At 38.1% G+C, this 18,874-nt stretch overlaps 1 protein-coding gene across 17 annotated transcripts in view; it reads left to right on the top strand.

Annotated features, from left to right (window-relative positions):
• The window catches only part of ANK2 (ankyrin 2), a 585,830-nt gene that overhangs the window by 524,428 nt on the left and 42,528 nt on the right, over positions 1-18,874 (top strand). For 10 of the 17 annotated variants that reach the window (XM_059887690.1, XM_024993494.2, XM_024993493.2 and 7 more), the window contains 5 exons: positions 8,328-8,552; positions 11,383-11,537; positions 14,834-15,045; positions 15,344-15,548; positions 17,853-17,949. In XM_059887690.1, the coding sequence (XP_059743673.1) occupies positions 8,328-8,552; positions 11,383-11,537; positions 14,834-15,045; positions 15,344-15,548; positions 17,853-17,949 (894 nt within the window). Of the gene's footprint in view, positions 1-1,735; positions 1,772-8,327; positions 8,553-10,283; positions 10,383-11,382; positions 11,538-14,833; positions 15,046-15,343; positions 15,549-17,852; positions 17,950-18,874 lie in introns of all 17 variants that reach the window. The other 7 variants (XM_024993497.2, XM_024993498.2, XM_024993496.2 and 4 more) reach the window with 2 other exon arrangements.

The raw sequence follows: 18,874 nt of genomic DNA, 5'->3' as shown, positions 1-18,874 counted from the left end.
TAAAATAATTAGGTGAATTCTAAGTCACTTCAAAGCCTGCCCAAATTGTAAGAAAAAAAATAATTTTTGATAGAGGAGATAATAAAGTTAGCTTTTATATGCATATGTCACTAATTTTGTGGATAATGATCTATTAGATTAGATGAGATTTTAGATTAATGGAAGACACAACTTCTACCAATAAGCACCATTATTTTCTTTTATTTCTACTGTTTCCAATGACTAGTGTTCATCACAATAGGAGAATAGGTCACGGTGATTAAAAAATCTGTTCTGACCAATAAATACAGCCAGTATCTAGCAAAAGAAAGGCTGACTGTAATATTTTTGTTGTTGTTCTTAAAGAAGTTGCCTTACTGATTCACAGTGTGATTATTATTTCCAGTATCCTAACCGTGATCACATCCAGTGCAAGCTTTGACAAGAGCTTAAATTTTACATTTCTTCCCCATTTCATAAGTGCATAATGAATCAACAGATGTAAGCCACAAATTCCTATCAATAGCTAGTTTTGTGACTCATTTTAAGTATTATTTCAAAAGTCTTTAATGTTATAGTTTTTTAATGTCAGCCAAGTGCCAACAAATAAATGTCAGTTCATGACGTCGTATATAAGACATAGTAACTAGAAGTCAATAGGAAAGTAATCTTTTATAGGACTTCTTTTTCATGAAAACATGTTGAAGATGGTTTTGCTGTGAACCTAAAACTACTCTAAAAAATATAGTCTATTTTAAAAAAAATGTAAAGATGTTAGCCCAAATAGTGGAAGTTGATATTTGAAATTCATAGAAATTAAAGATGTTTTTCATTTGACGACATCAATATTTATCTAAGTACCTGTGGCAGTTAATTTAGTTGTTCATGTATTTCAAACACTTTTTTTTTTTAATGGTGCATGAAGGTAAATTCTTTGGGGTGAAGAAAATTGTTTCATAAGTAGTGAAACAACTGTTTCGTCAAGTTAGGTTTCTGGTCCAGAGTATACACTTATCTGTAAATCATCAGGTGCCGAAAACCCAAGTGGACTCTCTGAAAAGGTACGGAGCGTTTTGAGGAAGAGCAGCCTCAAGTAGAAGAGGAATGAACGACAGGACTTAGAGCGAGGTCAAACAGTGTGACCAGTGAGGAAGACAGGGAATGGAAGTCTTGGAAAAGCACCAAGACTTCGTTCACATAGTTTTTGTTACCTATAGTAGGTAATTAGTGTTACCTACTCTGCCTTATAGTTTATGCTGCTGTTTGTCATTGGAGCCAATTTTTAAATTGCGCCTTTTCTGTTTGCATTTCTTATGTAGCAGCCCAAAGGGCATTACCACTATTTTGAAAATACTAAAAGTGTGAGTGAAAAGCTATGGAGGCAAAACTATGTCTATCAAATGAAAGACTTTTTATCTTTCATTAAACTGCCCCTTGATGTTGTGTAGCTTCTTGGATATTTAGACTTTGAGTACCCACATACGCCAGTGTTGAATAAGGCCACAAATCCCTCTCCATTGGTTTTATATCCCAGTTCCCTAACCTGGGAGTTACTCCATAGCCCCCATATCTGGGTCTTCTCTCAGCCTTTTCAGAGAGCTGTATCTCATTTGTATTTCCATCCTTTTTTTTTTTTTTTTTCAGTGAATACGGTATTGGTATATAAATATTTCATTTGAAAGTCACTTCTGATTTCCTTCTTTATATTTCACTTGATCCATTCCTTCTCTGTGCTAAAGTATCTATTCTGTTGCAGCCGCACCTCTCCATGTCTTGATCGTGACAACAGCAGGTGAACTTCCGCATAATTCCTTCTCTGAACATGTTGCCTCCCCTCTTCCCCTTTCTCCACGTCCTTCTCCCTGTACCTTGCCTCGGGATGCTTTAGTGTGACCATACCTAGCCAGAGAGAGCAAGAGAGGGAGCACATGAGGGAGAATGATTTATTGCCTCCACGTCATGACCATTACTGAACTCCCCATTATGGTACAGGGAAAGCGGGTATTTGTTATTTTGTTGGAAATAAGTGGGGGTATGCTAAAATGAATGTAGACCTCATGGCCGTCTTCATCATAAGTCTCCGTGTCTCTGCTTCATTTGAGAGAAAAAGGGCTACATAGAGCTGAAAGATGTTATTCCCAGCAATTATGCAAATTGGTTAAGCTATTTTCAAGTTATAGTAAAGGTTATGATTTTAAGTGTCACTTAGCAGTTTTTTAAAGCTATAGTCTAGGGGAACCAAAGGCTGAAAGTTTATTAATAGTGCACTTGCTTGCTAGTAGTGCTTTAAGTGCAACTTTTGATATTTTGGAAATTGTACTATAGAATGATTCCAGTGTTCTAAAAATATCTATGATTCTATGTTATTTTGATTCTATGTTATTTTGATAAAGTTATTTTTAAAAGTTCTTATCAGACTACTGGTTATAGTATTTTTATTATATAGTCATCCATCAAGATCAGGATACTGAAGATTGTCTACAATCAGGCAATTTTCAATTTTTACACATTTATATCCATTTTTTTACTTTTTCTGCAATACCCACTAAATATTTTGTGTCTATACATGAACATAGTGATAAATACATTTTTGGTGATGTTAACAGGTTTGAGGCATTTTATTTCAAAGCTGTTTTTCATCAGTTTTTCAGTTGATGGAATTTGGAAGATTGGGAAGAAATTAAGAAAATTATAGAGGACAGGGAGCTCACGGTATGGTTTTGTCACAGTTACCCAGAAATCAGATTTAATTTAAGGCCCTCTTGCTATGTATGTGTAGATCACTGAAGCACCCTGATGACAGATTTTTTTTCCTATTTTCACTCAGTAACTAACTCTGAATGCTGCAATCTCCCCCCCATCCTTACCCCCATGATCCTGGATGAATTAAACGTAAACCTAAGGATTCATAACTTTTGGGGTGGAGGATATAGTCCTCAAAAGACCAGAATCACTGTTTTCTGCTGCCTCCTCTGAAGCATGTATCTGTCTAGCTAATCAACTACAAATTCCTAGGCAAGTCATCTGCATAATAATGGTGGATTGCTTTTGCTTTTATTCCTTTTAAATTGTGATAACACTATATCTCACAATTTAGAAAACTTCAATAAGGATTTCTACTTTGCATGACTGCTGAATTTCCTTTGAAGAGTAAGATAAACAATTAAAACCAAGTATGTTATGTGATGTTTTTTTGTCTGTACAGTCTGAAGTCAATGTTCAGTGGAGTATGTGTATACATTTTCTGCAAAACTACTCCTGATTGTTTTAGCCATACAGCAAAAATAGTATATATTTCGTGGAGGAATAGCAGTTTGTTTTTCAAATAGAAATGCTTCCAGAACTTCTGAAATGGAACATTCCAGTAGGTTGCCTAACCTAGTTAGAATTTTAATACCAGAATGCCACATTAGAGTTTGAGTTTAATCAAAGTCTCTCATTTTGGGGATGAGAAAACTGAAACCTAAAGATGTTAAATGCCTTGCCCGAGGTTAGAGCAGTAATTCAACACAGGGTTAGATCTCATGATAGATCCAAGCTGGAGCCAGGAAAGAATGTAAAACTTGTTGAATTATCTTGTGCTCTGTAATAATAGTGTTTTTTACCTCTTCTTTAGTATAGTTCATAAACTAATCAAAACTCCGTATTAAACTACTTTAGCAAAGTTCTAGGTTCATTGTAGATATTTAATAAATGTTAGTTACTCTGTTTAATTTTTAATATGCTAATTTTAAGACATTCAAAATATATAAAATTATATGCATTTATTGAATTCTATCTGCTTGACCCACAATGATTTAATTCTTGCTCTACCCTTAAGTGGTGATAGGATTATCCCCCATTGACAAATGAGGCTTCAGTCACAGCTCACAAACAGTGAAACTGAACTTCAATCCATTTATCAATACATTTTACTTTAGTTCTTTTCATCTCCCAATGTTAGGGTTAGGGTTATCTTGTCCCATTTTTAATCTCCTGAAAATATGAGAAAATCAAATTTACTTAATCAAATCTGGTATGTGAACTAATTTCTCTCATGATTCACCCTAACCTTTCACTTTTTCCTGTGATACAAAAAAAAAATAATGATCTCTTACAATCTGCTTTTTGAAATTGTTATACATCACAAAATAACTATCCACTAATCTGTTACCTAAGCTTCGCTGGTGGCTCAGTGGTTAACAACCCGCCTGCCAATACAGGTGATGTGGGTTCGATCCCTGGGTTGGGAAGGTCCCCTGGAGAAGGAAACGGCAACCCACTCCAGTGGGAAATCCCATGGACAGAAAGGAGCGTGGCACACAGAGTTGGACATAACTGAATGACTCACACACACATCCAGGTAGTAACACCTTTGGATATCCTGGTATTTTTGATGACAATATTCAAATGCTAAGCCAATTTTATATTATAAACTATTAGGATTAACTGATTAGCATGTTGACTTTTATCAAAAGACTTCTCATCAGTACCTAGAAAAAAAAGTTGCATAATTATTTCTCTTATTCTCTTTTAGTTGAAGAAAAGACTTTTACATATGATTCTGCATAGTCAGCTTTTTAATTAGTTGTTTACTTTAATGAGGTCTGACTGGTGTTTGGTCCCTGGTTGTCCAGGGACCAAAGAATTAAACAACTTTCTACTTTAGCCTTCTTTTCAATTAGAAATAAATATATACAGCTTCTCACAACTTACCCTTTTCACTCTTCCATCATTCACTGTTAAGCAGCATCTATTTGAGTCTGATTTGCTTAGAGTATTTTCTAACTAAATTTGTAAACATTTTTATTCATTTTGACTATCAATATTTAGCTCTTTCATGACTTCCCATCCTTTTGTTTCTTTCTTGATATCCTTCTGATTTACTTTCTTCTCTGCCTGCCTGCCCCTCTCTTCCTTCATCTCTCTCTCCCTCTCTCGTCTAATAATTCCCTCAGTAGAGCTTGTTGTTTTTTATTAGGCTAGTGCACTTCCTTTAGTTATTTCATAAAGACACAAAAGCTTGTTTTTGTTGGAAGTTTTCTCTGAATTAGACACATTGCCACTTTAATTTTTCAAATTTGCTTGCTGTTCTGGTGCGATACTTAAATATAATTTTCTAGATCTATGATGACACCAAGACATATATAGTTAAATTTATCTACTGCAGCTCCAGTCTTTAAGTCCTTTTACTTCCCAGTCTTTGGTCTTTCTTCATACAGTTTTCACTTCTAACAAAATCATTACTTTGGTGTATCCAAACTCTTGGCTTTTTGCTTACTTTCATTTTCTACTAATCCTCTATCAAGGTAATTGAATATATTCACTCTCTCATTTTCAAGCAGGGAAATGCCTGTAGAGGAATATTTAATATTGAAGGCAGTCCTTCTCAACTAAAGCTATTTTATGAACTGAAATGTCTGAGTGTAGTAATTTGAGTGAGGTCTGACTGGATTGGTTGTCCAGGAATCAAAGAATTAAATAACCTTCTACTTTAGCCTTCTTCTCAATTAGAAACAAATATATACAGCTTCTCACAACTTACCCTTTTCACTCTTCCATTCATTCACTATTAAGCAGTTACTTATTAACTGCCTACTGTGTGCCCCATTCACATAGCACTAGGCACTTGGGACACAGGAAGAAATACGGAGCACAAGGTCACTGCCATTGTGACACTGATATGGACCTGAGTGTGGTCTAGTTCCTTCCTCCTTGACCAGGAGAGTAAGCGATTCCGAGGAAGTGAAATCGTCATGTGACATTTGGGGCTTAGACTGTGAGCATCCTCGGCAGCAATGGAAGACATCTGGGCTATGTCTTTACTTTCTGTATCCTTGCTAAGTTCCTAGCAGCATGGAAATTATGGGGTAAAGGAGAACAAAAGAGAATTTTAAAAGAAAGTCAGTAACATAGAAATCAGAGAAAGTAATCAAACATGTAGGTGCTTAGACATTGTTACAGCCAAGTATATAGCTACTTCAGTTTACTCCTTACAGAATGCACCACTAGAAGATATTCTAAATGGAATATATAGGCTGTAAACCATTACTGGAATAAATATAGTGAAAATATAATAGCATGTACCATGAATGGGGAAACACCCTGGATGCTTTCAAAAAATAGATAGTATTGGATATTGATGATATTAATCAGATGTATTATAATAATTCCTTACTTTTTTGAGTCCCTATTCTTCAGCAATGGTGCTAGTAATCAAAAGATGAAAAAGAAATCAAAGAAAGTAGAGAAAGTCAGAAATACAGCATTGAGTTTGAAATAGCACCTGTTGAAACTTCAGTCATTTTTTTCTAGTTTTTATAAAAATCAACATAAATATCATGCTGCTGTTGCGGCTAAGTCGCTTCAGTCGTGTCCCACTCTTTGTGACCCTAGAGACGGCAGCCCACCAGGCTCCCCTGTCCCTGGGATATCATAGTCAAATGAAATTAATAAAATGGGAAAGAAACCTTTATAGTCATCTAGACGTTTTACCAGTTCTTTCATTCTTTTTGAGCAATAGTGCATTTTAAAAAGCAAATAGGAAATAATTTAAGAATTCCTGCTTAAACACTAGTAATACGAAAAGCAGCCAACATTTTCTCGCTGTATTTTGATAAAGACCAGAAACATCCACACTTCAGAACTGACCTGCTGCTTATACTCCCCAGTGTGTGCCCCGTACTAAAAGCTGAGAGGATGGGGTTTAAACCGGTAGGTCTAGACTGGCTCCTGCATGGGGAAAGAAGTGTGAGACCTCCTCTCCTGGTCTCATTCTGCGTGACCTGCTTCAGATAGGCACTCTGGGCTCCTTCACAGACGTCTGTATTACTAGCAGCAGGGTTCTGTTCAATAGCATGCTTAATGAGGTCTGTGTTCTGCTATGAAGAGGATGCTAAGGTATTTTTCCTTCACTTATTTAAAAATAACACAAATATATTGTGTTTCTATCCCATAACTTACTTTAATGAAATACCTTTCAAATGTTTTACATGTTTGTCATGGATGTAATATCTGAGTGTGATGAATCTGGTATAGTTCTGTGCTGGTTAAGCTATCAGTAGATCTTACGACACCTGTGTGTTGCTTTCCTCTTTCTGTTTTGGTATAAAATTCTTGCAAATGCAAGGAGAATTGGGAAAGACAGTAGGGTGTGCACATTATTTGTGTGTGTCTTTGTGTATATGTACACGACCATCAGATTGCCTGGTTTAATTTTTCCTCCTTGACAAAGTAAGTGCCTCCCAGACTTTGAGTTTTACACTAACCTAGTGAGACAAACTCACACTAAGCTGCAGAAACATCCTGAAGGAACCAACTTCAGAGTTGAGACAAACCCTTTCTCTTGGTACAGTTAAAAAAGTAAACAAGCCAAATCACCTTGGATCATTACTCCCTTATTCATGAACAATTAGGTTGGCAAAAAAGAAGCAAAAGAAGAGATGCCTTTACATTTCTGAATTACTAGCTGTGATTTTCCATGTTTAATTTATTATAATTTGGGGAAAATCACGATGCCCAGATGTCTTCCATTAGCATGAGCCCAGGATTTCCCCCTCAAAACCCAGAGCAGAGGGGATTGATAATCTTGTTTTCTTTCTCTCCTATCAATTAAAATGGTATAGAAGAGATATTTCTACTTAAGAAGTGAAAAAGCACCTTTGAATCGGTAAATGGGCTCTTTCCAAAGCATTTGATTTAAAAAAAAAAAGCATTTGATTATTTTGGTTTTCCTCTTTTTTAGAATGTAATCAGTTAAAAACCTGCATCCTGGGTATGACAGTGTTGGAGCAGGATGCATGTACATGGGTTTGGTCTTGAGAGAAAGCCTTTGAATTTTTTTTAAGTTGTAGAATTATGCTGAAATGATCTGGACATGATGTAATTTTTAAAAGTCAAGTTGAGTTAACTTAGAAAAGCTACAATTTAGTCTTTCCTCTCTGCTCTATCTTTATATTATTTCAAACTATGGATTTTTCAGGACGCATATAGCAGGAAGCAAATGCCTCTGCATTTATAACAAAAGGAGACTCATATTCTTTATGTAATTTCATTCCACTTTCTAAGTCAATTGGATGTATGTTTAATTTACAAGTTCATGTTTAATATCACCATTGTCAAATTAGGAGCAGAACTGTTCTTTAGTAACAGATCAAAAAATACAAAAATTAAAACAGCAACCAAACTGAAATAAAGGCACTGGTATAAAGTAAAATTACTTTTTAAGGGCATGTTTTTGGCCACTATGCATATAAATAAAAAATGTTTTAAGAACAGAGCGTTATGGGAAAAAAAGCTAACTTGACAAAGCTTGTTTATCTGCCTTCGATATTTCAAAACACCATCTAACCTTCCATTTTAACTTTTAGTTTCCTGGTTAGTTTTATGGTGGATGCCCGAGGTGGTGCTATGCGAGGATGCAGACACAACGGGCTCCGCATCATTATTCCGCCCCGGAAATGTACCGCCCCAACACGAGTCACCTGCCGACTGGTCAAACGCCATAGACTGGCGACAATGCCTCCAATGGTGGAAGGAGAGGGCCTGGCCAGTCGCCTGATTGAAGTTGGACCTTCTGGTGCTCAGTTCCTTGGGTAAGGGTTTCTGATAAACCTCCCAGTTAGTCACTGGTGAGCTTGTGTCCTCTACATGAAATCACTAGGATGGAGTGGAAACAGGTACGTCAAGCTTTTGAAAGAAGATTGGCCCCTGTGAAATTTTTTAAGAATTGAAACTAATGCCTCAATGTTTGACCGCACTTAAATGCCTCTTATTTTAAGGCATTAATGGGTTAAGCATTCAGGTTGACTATTACTCTTTCTCTTTGGATGTGATAGTAGCTGCCAGGCTTCCACTATGAATAATCATACTTTGGTTGATGGTAGGTATTTTTTAATCTGGATTTAAGTGGGAAAGTCGTAGAGAAAAAATACAGTTGGTCCTTGAAGGACGCAGGGGTTAGAGGTTCTGACTGCCCCCCACACAGTCAAAACTTGGCAAACACCTGAGGATTGGCTCTGCCTGTAAGAGGCTCCTCCACATCCCAGGTGCTGCGTCTGTGGATCCAACAACCGCTGATGGACCACGTGGTTCTGAACTATTTGCCATTGAAAAAAATCAAATGGACCTGCCTAGTTGTTCAAGGGTCAACTGCACTAGTCTGTTCTGAACATAAACTTGACGTCTTGTATAGTTACAACAAACAGAATCATCATCTTCGCTTTGGAGAGCAGTGTTCTTTATAGAACATACAAAAATTTAATCTATGTGATTTGTCTTTTCTGTTATCAAAATTGCTACCATGACTTAAAAATCATCCTGGCAGTTTTTTATTTGGCATAGATTTCATTAAGAGGACAAAAATCCAGAATGACTTTTACCATGCTCATTTTAGCAATTTTGAGCAGAAATAAGCTTTTCTTCTATTTGTACTGCTGCTGTTATATTACCTGGTATCTCAATATGCCAAGAAATGGGTAGTACCTGCTGAAAACTGACAAAACCAAGTTTTGGAGGGGGACAAGTTTCAAAATATTTTGAAACAAATCGGTTGTATTTAAGTCTTATTATATAAAGTCTTTGTGCTAAAAAAACTGGGAGAAAATCCTATTAATTAGGAACTCTTTTGCTTTGCCAGTGTCATACTGGGGAGAGGATTTCTTACTTTAGAACTCAGGAAACGTTCTAAAGCCTCGTAATTTGGAGCAAACTATTAACAGGTTGTTCCAAATTATGTTCACACCTGAAAAGGTGTGTGTATGTATTTCCCAGTTATGGAAACTACCTCCCATGTCCTCCTATCAGACAGACCAGAGATTTAGAAGGAGCCTGTGAAGTTCTGGGTTGCATCAGAAAACTCCATTATGGTTGGAATAATTCCCCAGTGATTCCTTTCATATTCTGTGCCAGCTCCTTTCCCCTTCCTCATGCACAGATAGTTGTAGGCTTTTTAATAATTGTCAGATCTGTTGAGAAATACCCATGAAAACTTCTGGCCTCATTACAGAGTCAGAGTTTTTATTGTATTCCCAACAGCTTTGTCTTTCCTGTGGAGCATATTTTATTTTATATTTTTGGCTCATGCCCTGGCGGTGAACCTAAGCAGGAATAGATCCGACCCCAAGCGCCCTCCTTCCACGCGCCTCCATTGTACACTCTGGGTCTCTTGTTCTTGCTCTTTGTGACCAATGGAGGGGGCAGAACCAAACGCAGTGTGAAACCAAACTTCACTCTGTTCATCAGCTGGTGACGCTGGGGTTCTGTGGAACACAACACCTGAAGCTTACCTATGTTCTTTCTTTCACTGCTGCTTTGGATGTACTCAGTAAACTTCACCTGCCAACGGCTCCTCCCCCACTTAATGAGGGAGAAAGTTTGGTCAGCCGCATCCTTCAGCTGGGGCCTCCTGGAACCAAATTCCTTGGGTAGGAGTGACTTAAAACAAATTGATGGCTGCGGGCCCCCATTCTTCTCCTTCTTCTGCAATATGATTTCTCTTTTTGTCATTGTGCCCATGACATGTCCCTCTCTATGATTTAAATTCTGTACAACCTATCTTTAGTGGACCATTTCTGACCCTTGTGGTATGTGACTTTTATTTTTGAGTGATGTTTTTATATCTTTTCCCTTAAGTGCTGTGACCTTCATTTTCGTTTAAAGCATGAGATCTGCCTAGTTGTACTATGTGCTAGTTAACGATGTCGTTATGATAAATTCGGAGTCTGTATCAAAGCAACCTGGACTGAAAAAAAAAAAAATCAAAAGCCTCTCTGGATTTTGAGAGTGAATGTGACCGAAACACAGTAGGGTAGTGCATGTTCTGGATCCTGAAATGTAATAGGCATTGGACACACCTGGCCGCCTGCTGAGGCGCTCCCATAGGGCCACGCTGTGTGCACATGCCTATGTCTCCTTGAATGGAGGAAATAGACGGAAAGAGTCCTGAGTGCATGCCTCTCGAGTTCCGAAGCAGTTGACTCTTCTGACATCTCCTCATTTATGGCACATGAAATTACACAGCGTATGAGCCATTTTCCCTCTTAAACCATTTTGTCATTCTGCACCTTGTAGAAAACGTTTTAAGAGATTGGCATACCTCATAGATGTGCATGTACATTTCTTTTGGTTAAATGTGTTATCCTTACGTTGATCAAAGGAGAAGTTCCAGAATGCCACATGCACTCACAGGGAGACATCATTGGCTTAAGGTAGCAGCATGGCCCCGAGGATTGGCGCCCCCAAGGTGGAGTGCTAGCTACTGTGGGACCGTCTGCTAGCTGCAGGGCTCCGGAGGATGGCCCCGCTCTGTCCCTGTCCCCAGAAAGAGAAGAATTCCAGGTCACTTTGCAACAGACAGAGTTGAGGTGCTTGTCTTGCTGGTGGTTAGCTCCTGTCCACACTGAATGTTCTGCCTTGCTGTGTCAGGCCTGTGATCGTGGAGATCCCTCATTTCGCTGCCCTGCGAGGAAAAGAGAGGGAACTGGTGGTCCTGCGCAGTGAGAACGGGGACAGCTGGAAAGAGCATTACTGTGAATACACGGAGGAGGAGCTGAATGAAATCCTGAACGGCATGGATGAAGGTACTCCATATTGAAGGTTTTAAAAGAACTCTGAAGTGGAGGCATGATAGTGATGCATTTGTTTATATCCTAGGGGGTATGTGTGTGTGTTACCTAATCCAATTTTCTCTCCTGGCGCTTGCACAGTAAAGCCTGCCTACAGGCTACACAGTAAGCCTGCCTACACCACAACATGAGGTTGTGGTGAAGGAAATAATACCATGTTATTGCAGGTGCAAAGCAAGAAGTCTGGGTTTTTGAGCATTAGCTGCCCAGACCCCTTGTTTAGCACCAGTGACTCAGTGGTAAAGAATCCATCTGCCAATGCAGGAGACGTGGGTTTGATCCCTGGGTTGGGAAGGTCCCCTGGGGAGGGAAATGACCCACTCCAGTATTCTTGCCTGGGAAATTCCATGGACAGAGGAGCCAGGCAGGCTACAGTCCATGGGGTTACAAAAGAGTTGGACATGATTTAGTGACTAAACAATGACAACAGAGTGTTCTGGTATATTACCATGGTGATGCATTGGAGTGCACAGTATATTTGCCTAGTCTTATTTTTGTTGCATTCAGGAAAATGAAATTCTTTAATAGTAAATATCTTAGATTAATAAAGAAATACAGCCCATCTCTATCTTTCATGCAAACTTTTCTAAAATATGAAATAGAATAGATGCTGTTTCCAGAGAAGGCAATGGCACCCCACTCCAGTACTCTTGCCTGGAAAATCCCATGGATGGAGGAGCCTGGTGGGCTGAAGTCCATGGAGTCACTAAGAGTCAGACACAACTGAGTGACTTCACTTTCACTTTTCACTTTCATGCATAGGAGAAGGAAATGGCAACCCACTCCAGTGTTCTTGCCTGGAGAATCCCAGGGACGGGAGAACCTGGTGGGCTGCTGTCTATGGGGTCGCAGAGTTGGACACGACTGAAGCGACTTAGCAGCAGCAGATACTGTTTCATAACAAAATGAATAGATACTGGATAATATATCCATGATTTTCAAAAATGCCTAATCTGAACATTTAGATATTTAAGACACTGATAAAAAGTGCTAAACTTTTCTCCAGGAAAACTTACATATACCCATAACTACTACGTTATAGGACAATATAATTTTTTCTTTCATCAACTTATTTTTCAGTTGGAGGAAAGTAGCTTTACAGTGTTGCATTGTTTTCTGCCATGCAACAATGCAGATCAGCCATAATTATGCACATGCTATGTGTGCTAAGTTGCTTTAGTTAACTCTTTGCAACTCTGTGGACTGTAACCCACCAAACTCATTCTCTCCATGGGATTCTCCAGGCAAGAATACTGGAGTGGGTTGCCATTTCATTCTCCAGGAAATCTTCCTGACCCAGGAATTGAACCCACACCTCTTACATCTCCTGCATTGGCAGGCAGGTTCTTTGCCACTAGTGCCGCCTGAGAAGTCCTTTACCTCTCTCTCATGCCTCCCTCCCCTGTCCCATCCCATCCCCCTAGAGCATCACAGAGCACCAGGCTGGGCTCTCTGTGCTATATAGCAACTTCTCACTAGAATAATACTTTCAACTTTCTATTAAGGAGTTAGGAAAATTAAATTCACTCACAGTTTACACTTAAACAGAGAGGTAGCTACGGTTGAATTTCATATGCACACTTACACATATAGTTAAGGAACGTATTTTTCCTTAGGGCTTTAATCTCTGTAAATCTCAAATCCCAGTTTAGGCCATTTAACCTCAGGTTGAAATACCTTAGTTTGACGAGAGGGAGGTGCTCTTTCTTAGGCCTCCTGAGGCTGTGCAGAGATGAGGTGTCAGTCCTGATAGATAACCAGAGATATGTTCCACTTTACGTGACTACACAAACAGGCACTTTTTTTTTTTCCCCAAGTGCCAAGAACATACCAAAATTTGCACCGACCTGGGCACACAATTGTGCGGCTGTTTGCCAGATTTTATCAGTCTTCCAGGACCACTAACTGTGGCTTCATGTGTGGCTCATGGATGGTAAGGTGTAGCCTGACAGCAGCTGCTTTAATGTTTCTTCCTGTTCTGCTGAGGGTTAGTAAGAAGAGAGGCCACAGAAGAGGAAATTATGCCTTCTGGACGTGTGGGTCAGTATTTTCCAATTAAGATGAAAAGATCCGGGTTCTTACCGATAAAGCTTGTTCTGTGCTGTATTTAGCTGCTTCTGCTTCTGGGAACCATTTCTTTTGCATCGAGTTTAGGATATTTCTCTCTGATATATTTACCTGTCATTAACACTGCCATGTTGTCCTTAGATAGGGACCCACTCTTATAACTTTCTACATAAGTAAAAAGCTCATTTTGAAATAGAATCGAATTTGTATATTTTTATGTTTGTTATGTTTGTTCTGTGAAAACCTCTTCTTTCATAAGTATATGCTAGTAATTGCCAATGTATCAGTCTTCAGTCATGAAGGATCAGATCCTGGGACTTCAGACTTTTGCTATCTAGTTATATTCAAGAGTCAGGAAAAACACAGTTGCTGTTCATGCGACTGTAAGAATTGTAAAATGCTTTCTAAAAATGAATCGCTTTCCATAATCTCTTAAAATTCAGTGATCTACTTAGTTCAAATTTTCAAATTTTAAACCAGTTGGATTTACTGTGTTGCCCTGCATATCTACACTAATGCAATTTATCAAGAGTCCATTATCCCATTCTCCTGATGTTAGATGATCTGCTTGGTAAGTTCATGATTTCAGGGGAATATCAAAACCCTAAATTTGCAATCACTGATCTTTTTAAAATATCCACAGTGATTATCTCCGAGACAACCATGCCACTGGAATGAACACACTAATACACGTCTTACCCTTCAAAGACAGATTTTATTCCCGCACTACTCCCCTGAGAACCAAAAGGACCATATTACTTCTTAAAACCACAAATAACTGGTTTTGAACTAACTTTGAAATTTGCAAAGAAACGAGCCCATAGTCAATTTCCTCTTTGTCACGTTGAGCCAAAAACAGGACAGGTTCATTTCATTGCCCTCAAACCCCCTTATTTACAAAGACAGCCTTGCAATACCACGTCTAGAACTGGATGCTTTTGTTTCACAGTGCCCTGGAAAGTCCTAGTTTTCACAAAGAGAGAAAATGTGCCAGCCAAATGCTGACAGGTCTTGAGAGATTCTGATATTGCTAGGATAGCCTTGCTTTTTAAATTTTCCTATTATTTAAAAAGGAAGGTTTTTGCTGCCACATCTGTTCAGGGTTAACCTATGCCAGTGAGTTTGCTAGAATGCTTTCAAAAGAGAATCCTTGCTCTATGAAGATGGGTCATTTCTTGTCTCAGTGCTGGATAGCCCGGAAGACCTCGAAAAGAAGCGGATCTGCCGCATCATCACCCGTGACTTCCCACAGTACTTTGCGGTGGTGTCGCGCATCAAGCAGGACAGCAACCTGATTGGCCCGGAGGGAGGCGTGCTGAGCAGCACCGTGGTGCCGCAGGTGCAGGCCGTGTTCCCCGAGGGGGCGCTAACCAAGCGGATCCGTGTTGGCCTACAGGTACGCCCACGTCAAGATGCAGGTTAACCTGACGGATTTTATTCCCGGGATTCAAAATCAGCTTTTCAAAAGAGAATGAAATGGCTAAAGAATCAAATTGTTCCTGGGTGAGCAAAAGCTGCCCTTAGAAATCATCAGTGTCATGAAGTTTTATATGAGTGTTTGGTAACAGTAGGAAATTGCAGTTGCCATATTTGAAGATACAAAACTGATTTATGAAATAAAAATGTATTAAGAAATTTGACATGGAATATAATGATGTATTGTTTATTTTTATATTTTTGCTATTTTTTTAAAGGCTCAACCTATGCACAGTGAGTTGGTTAAGAAGATTCTGGGCAACAAAGCTACCTTCAGCCCTATAGTTACTTTGGAACCTAGAAGAAGAAAATTTCACAAGCCAATTACCATGACCATTCCTGTCCCCAAAGCTTCAAGTGATGTCATGTTGAATGGTTTTGGAGGAGATGCACCAACCTTAAGATTACTATGTAGCATCACAGGTGAGTCACATAGGACTATTGTGTTAATAATAGAAAGTTCTGGAAGAAGAAACTTAGATTGTAAATACTAAATTACCTTTGTCCTAAGATGCCTGCATCTTATTAATATGCATTAATTCAGGAAAAGCACACTGACTAGGGAAGTGAAAGGGGATAGGAAGTGAGCTAATATTTTCTAAATAAAGCCTGATGCCAGACTTTTAGGCACTTCATACACATGGTCATTTTTATCTCCAAAGTAGCCCTCTGAGGAAACTTTAACTCCCTTTTACTAGAAAGGAAACCAAGACTGAGAGAAGTTTTTTTTTATAATTTGCCTGAGATTAATTATACTGTAAATATCTGACAGAGTTGGGATTCAAACCCAAGTCCATGTACCTCTAAACCCGAGCTTTAGGCCTTCATTGAAGATATCACCTTATACCTGTGGCAAACTAAATGATATCTTGAATAATTATATCAACCATTTCAAACTTTTCTGTCCAGGAATTGGTTATGACTTTATCATTAATCTGTTGACTAACTTTGGAAAAAAGGAGGATATTTAGTCTTCTCAATTGGAAGTTGTAATAGCTTTCAGTTAACCATCAAACTCCAGGAAGATATTCCCAGGACACTGGTTGTCTCTGACCAATAATACTACCACAGATGGTGAGAGATTAAAAAAATATCCACACAAGTAACTGAAACTACATAATTGAGAATTTCCCTATTTAACAAAAACTGAATGGTACTAGCATTCAGTAAATATTCATACTGTTTTTAGTAGAAATAATAACCATATCTGCTTCAGTATTATTATTTTTTTTCATTTTTCCTCATTAGCAGGAATGTTCACCCTTCTTTTATCCTCTCTCTCATTCTTCCTTCTTATCAGTGTTTTTTTCTGTACTCTTGATAGCAAACCATAGAGACTTTACCCCATAAGTTTAATAATATGACATAATTTTAAAATACATGGGGGTTTCCCTGGTGGTCTAGTGGTTAAGGCTGTGCTTCCAATGTAGAGGGTTCAGGTTTGATCCATGATTGGGGGAACCAAGGTCCTATATGCCACATGGCATGACCACAAAACAAAACAAAACAAAAAAGACACTCAAAACCAAAACAAAGCAAAAATAATAAAAGAAAATACATACCCTAAAATGAGAGTAGTGAGAGATGTCATGCTTCACTTGGGGCCTCTCCCAGTTATTTGTTTCTGCTTATTACATAGCATTCCCATGCTTTTTGATTCATGTGTATGATTAATCATCCTATAATATGCTATGTAGCAGCCTGGACGCAAAACAAGTCAGATTGAAAAATGTCCGTGGCACATCCTGCCCTTCTAGATGATCAAATGAAGATACCACCTGGGCCTTGACCCCATCTAATCTAGTTATTCTGGGCCTCTATCTTGGGATGGATTTGTTCTAAACAATTTCTTTCTTTCTTCTTTTTTTTTAGGGAAAGCTTTATCGTTTTTATTTTTATTTTTTTAAATTTACTTGTTAATTTTTACAAATACAGTAATAGATTTTTGGATTTTTGTGTTTTGCTCTATTATATAAATCTGTTTAGAATGTGTATTTTATGGGCCTCCTAGAATAAGGAACTTTGATAACTCATTCCCTTCTTTAACAATCCTTAGAGTCAAAATTTGTTTTCATCTCAAACATATATTTCTCCTGCAATGCCTGAAGACAGTTTTGTCTTTATTTACGCCAACTTAATGTCTCAGTAGAAATGAAAGTCAGCATCACCCTCCAGAGTGATGTGTCAGTGTTCAGAGGCATTCAGTCATTTGTTCTTTCGCTTTGCAATATTTCCTGAGCTTTTAATATTTTCCAAGGATTTTTGCCAACCTTCAATTGCAAATTGAAAGGAAATTTTGTTTCTTGAAAATAAGTGCCTAAAATATCAAGGTGAAGGAATATTTGGATTTTTGTTTTAACAAAGCATTCAGCTCCTTGGTTAGTCGAAGGATCTTTTAAAATCATCAACTGAATACAATTCAAAATTATCTTCAGAAACTAGCAATTACAATAAAAAAACTTTAGGATGGCAGGGAGAGAAAAGAGCACCTAGTAATTTGAAGCAGTTATTCAAATGGCCTCCCTTTAGTTCTGTGATATGTGGTATTAATGTCTGTTTTCCGTGTATCATTTTTTTAGCACGTAGTTTTCAGTCACTTTGTTTCCAGGGTGTCATCCTGAAGAGTGAATGAACGTAGCCAGAAGCCAGAACCACAAAGCCTTTATTTTATGACACCGAGTTTGGAGTTCTGCCTAATTTTTTTTTTCAACAATCATGTTATTTCAGGTGGAACCACCCCTGCTCAGTGGGAAGATATTACAGGAACTACGCCATTAACATTTGTCAATGAATGTGTTTCCTTTACAACCAATGTGTCTGCCAGGTATGGTTATACTGCACAGAAAAACCACTGAAATTGCGTGCCCAAATGTCTCGTTTTACTTTGTTTCATGCATTCTTTAAAAGTAATTTTAATTTTGGTTTGGTTTTAAAAATGGTCTGCATTTACTTTCATGTCTTAAACCAGACTCGCCAATAAATGTAATAGTGATAATGCATTAATGAAGTATGAAGTACAGCCATTCAGATTAAAATCTAAAGAAAGTAAATTATTGCCAGCTATTACTGTATGACCCAGACTCTGGCTTTAGCAGCCACAGCTGATTTTTCCAGTCCTGAAGGACTTAGGAATGATGGATTTCCTGCTGACAACAAAATAGCCTGAATTGTTTTTTTTTTTTTCAAACAGAATGATAACCAAACCACAGAGCATATCATGGTTTGCTTACACAGTTTAGAGTTTTCAGTGACTTTTATGCACCATAGCATGTTTACACATTATCCTTTTTGTGTCCCATATCTTTAAAAAGCTTACACTGTCTAGCTTTATTGCATGTGTGTAAACCAACTCAACTCACTAGTTCTCATTTGCTTGATCTTTAATGGATTTCCAAGTGTTTTCCTATTTGTTTAATTTGGTTACTGTAAACTCTTGTGACTTAAGAAGGGTGAGAGGCAATATGTCCATTTTAAAGATGAGAAAGCTGACCATTGAGAGTAGTTAAAGCTTACATTCTTATTCGGGGGTAAAACGATAGATGCATGAATAACAATGCACAGCCATAGCTGGGTTTGTAGTCGGAGCCACCCAAAGGGCTCAGCTGTGAGTCTCTGGTTCTGTGTGTCTGTCTGTGTGCCCTGCCATTCACTCATCTCCACTCTTATGCCAGAAAATGACAAGTTCTGGATGGAAAGGTACAAAAGAGTTACTGAAAGAATTCAAAAAAGGGTGTTCACATTAGAGTGGT

The sequence above is a fragment of the Bos taurus genome, chromosome 6 (assembly GCF_002263795.3).
Source record: "Bos taurus isolate L1 Dominette 01449 registration number 42190680 breed Hereford chromosome 6, ARS-UCD2.0, whole genome shotgun sequence".
Classification (NCBI taxonomy): Eukaryota; Metazoa; Chordata; class Mammalia; order Artiodactyla; family Bovidae; genus Bos; species Bos taurus.
The sequence above is the reverse complement of the archived record's forward strand: the minus strand, read 5'-3'. Positions and strand labels throughout refer to the sequence as shown.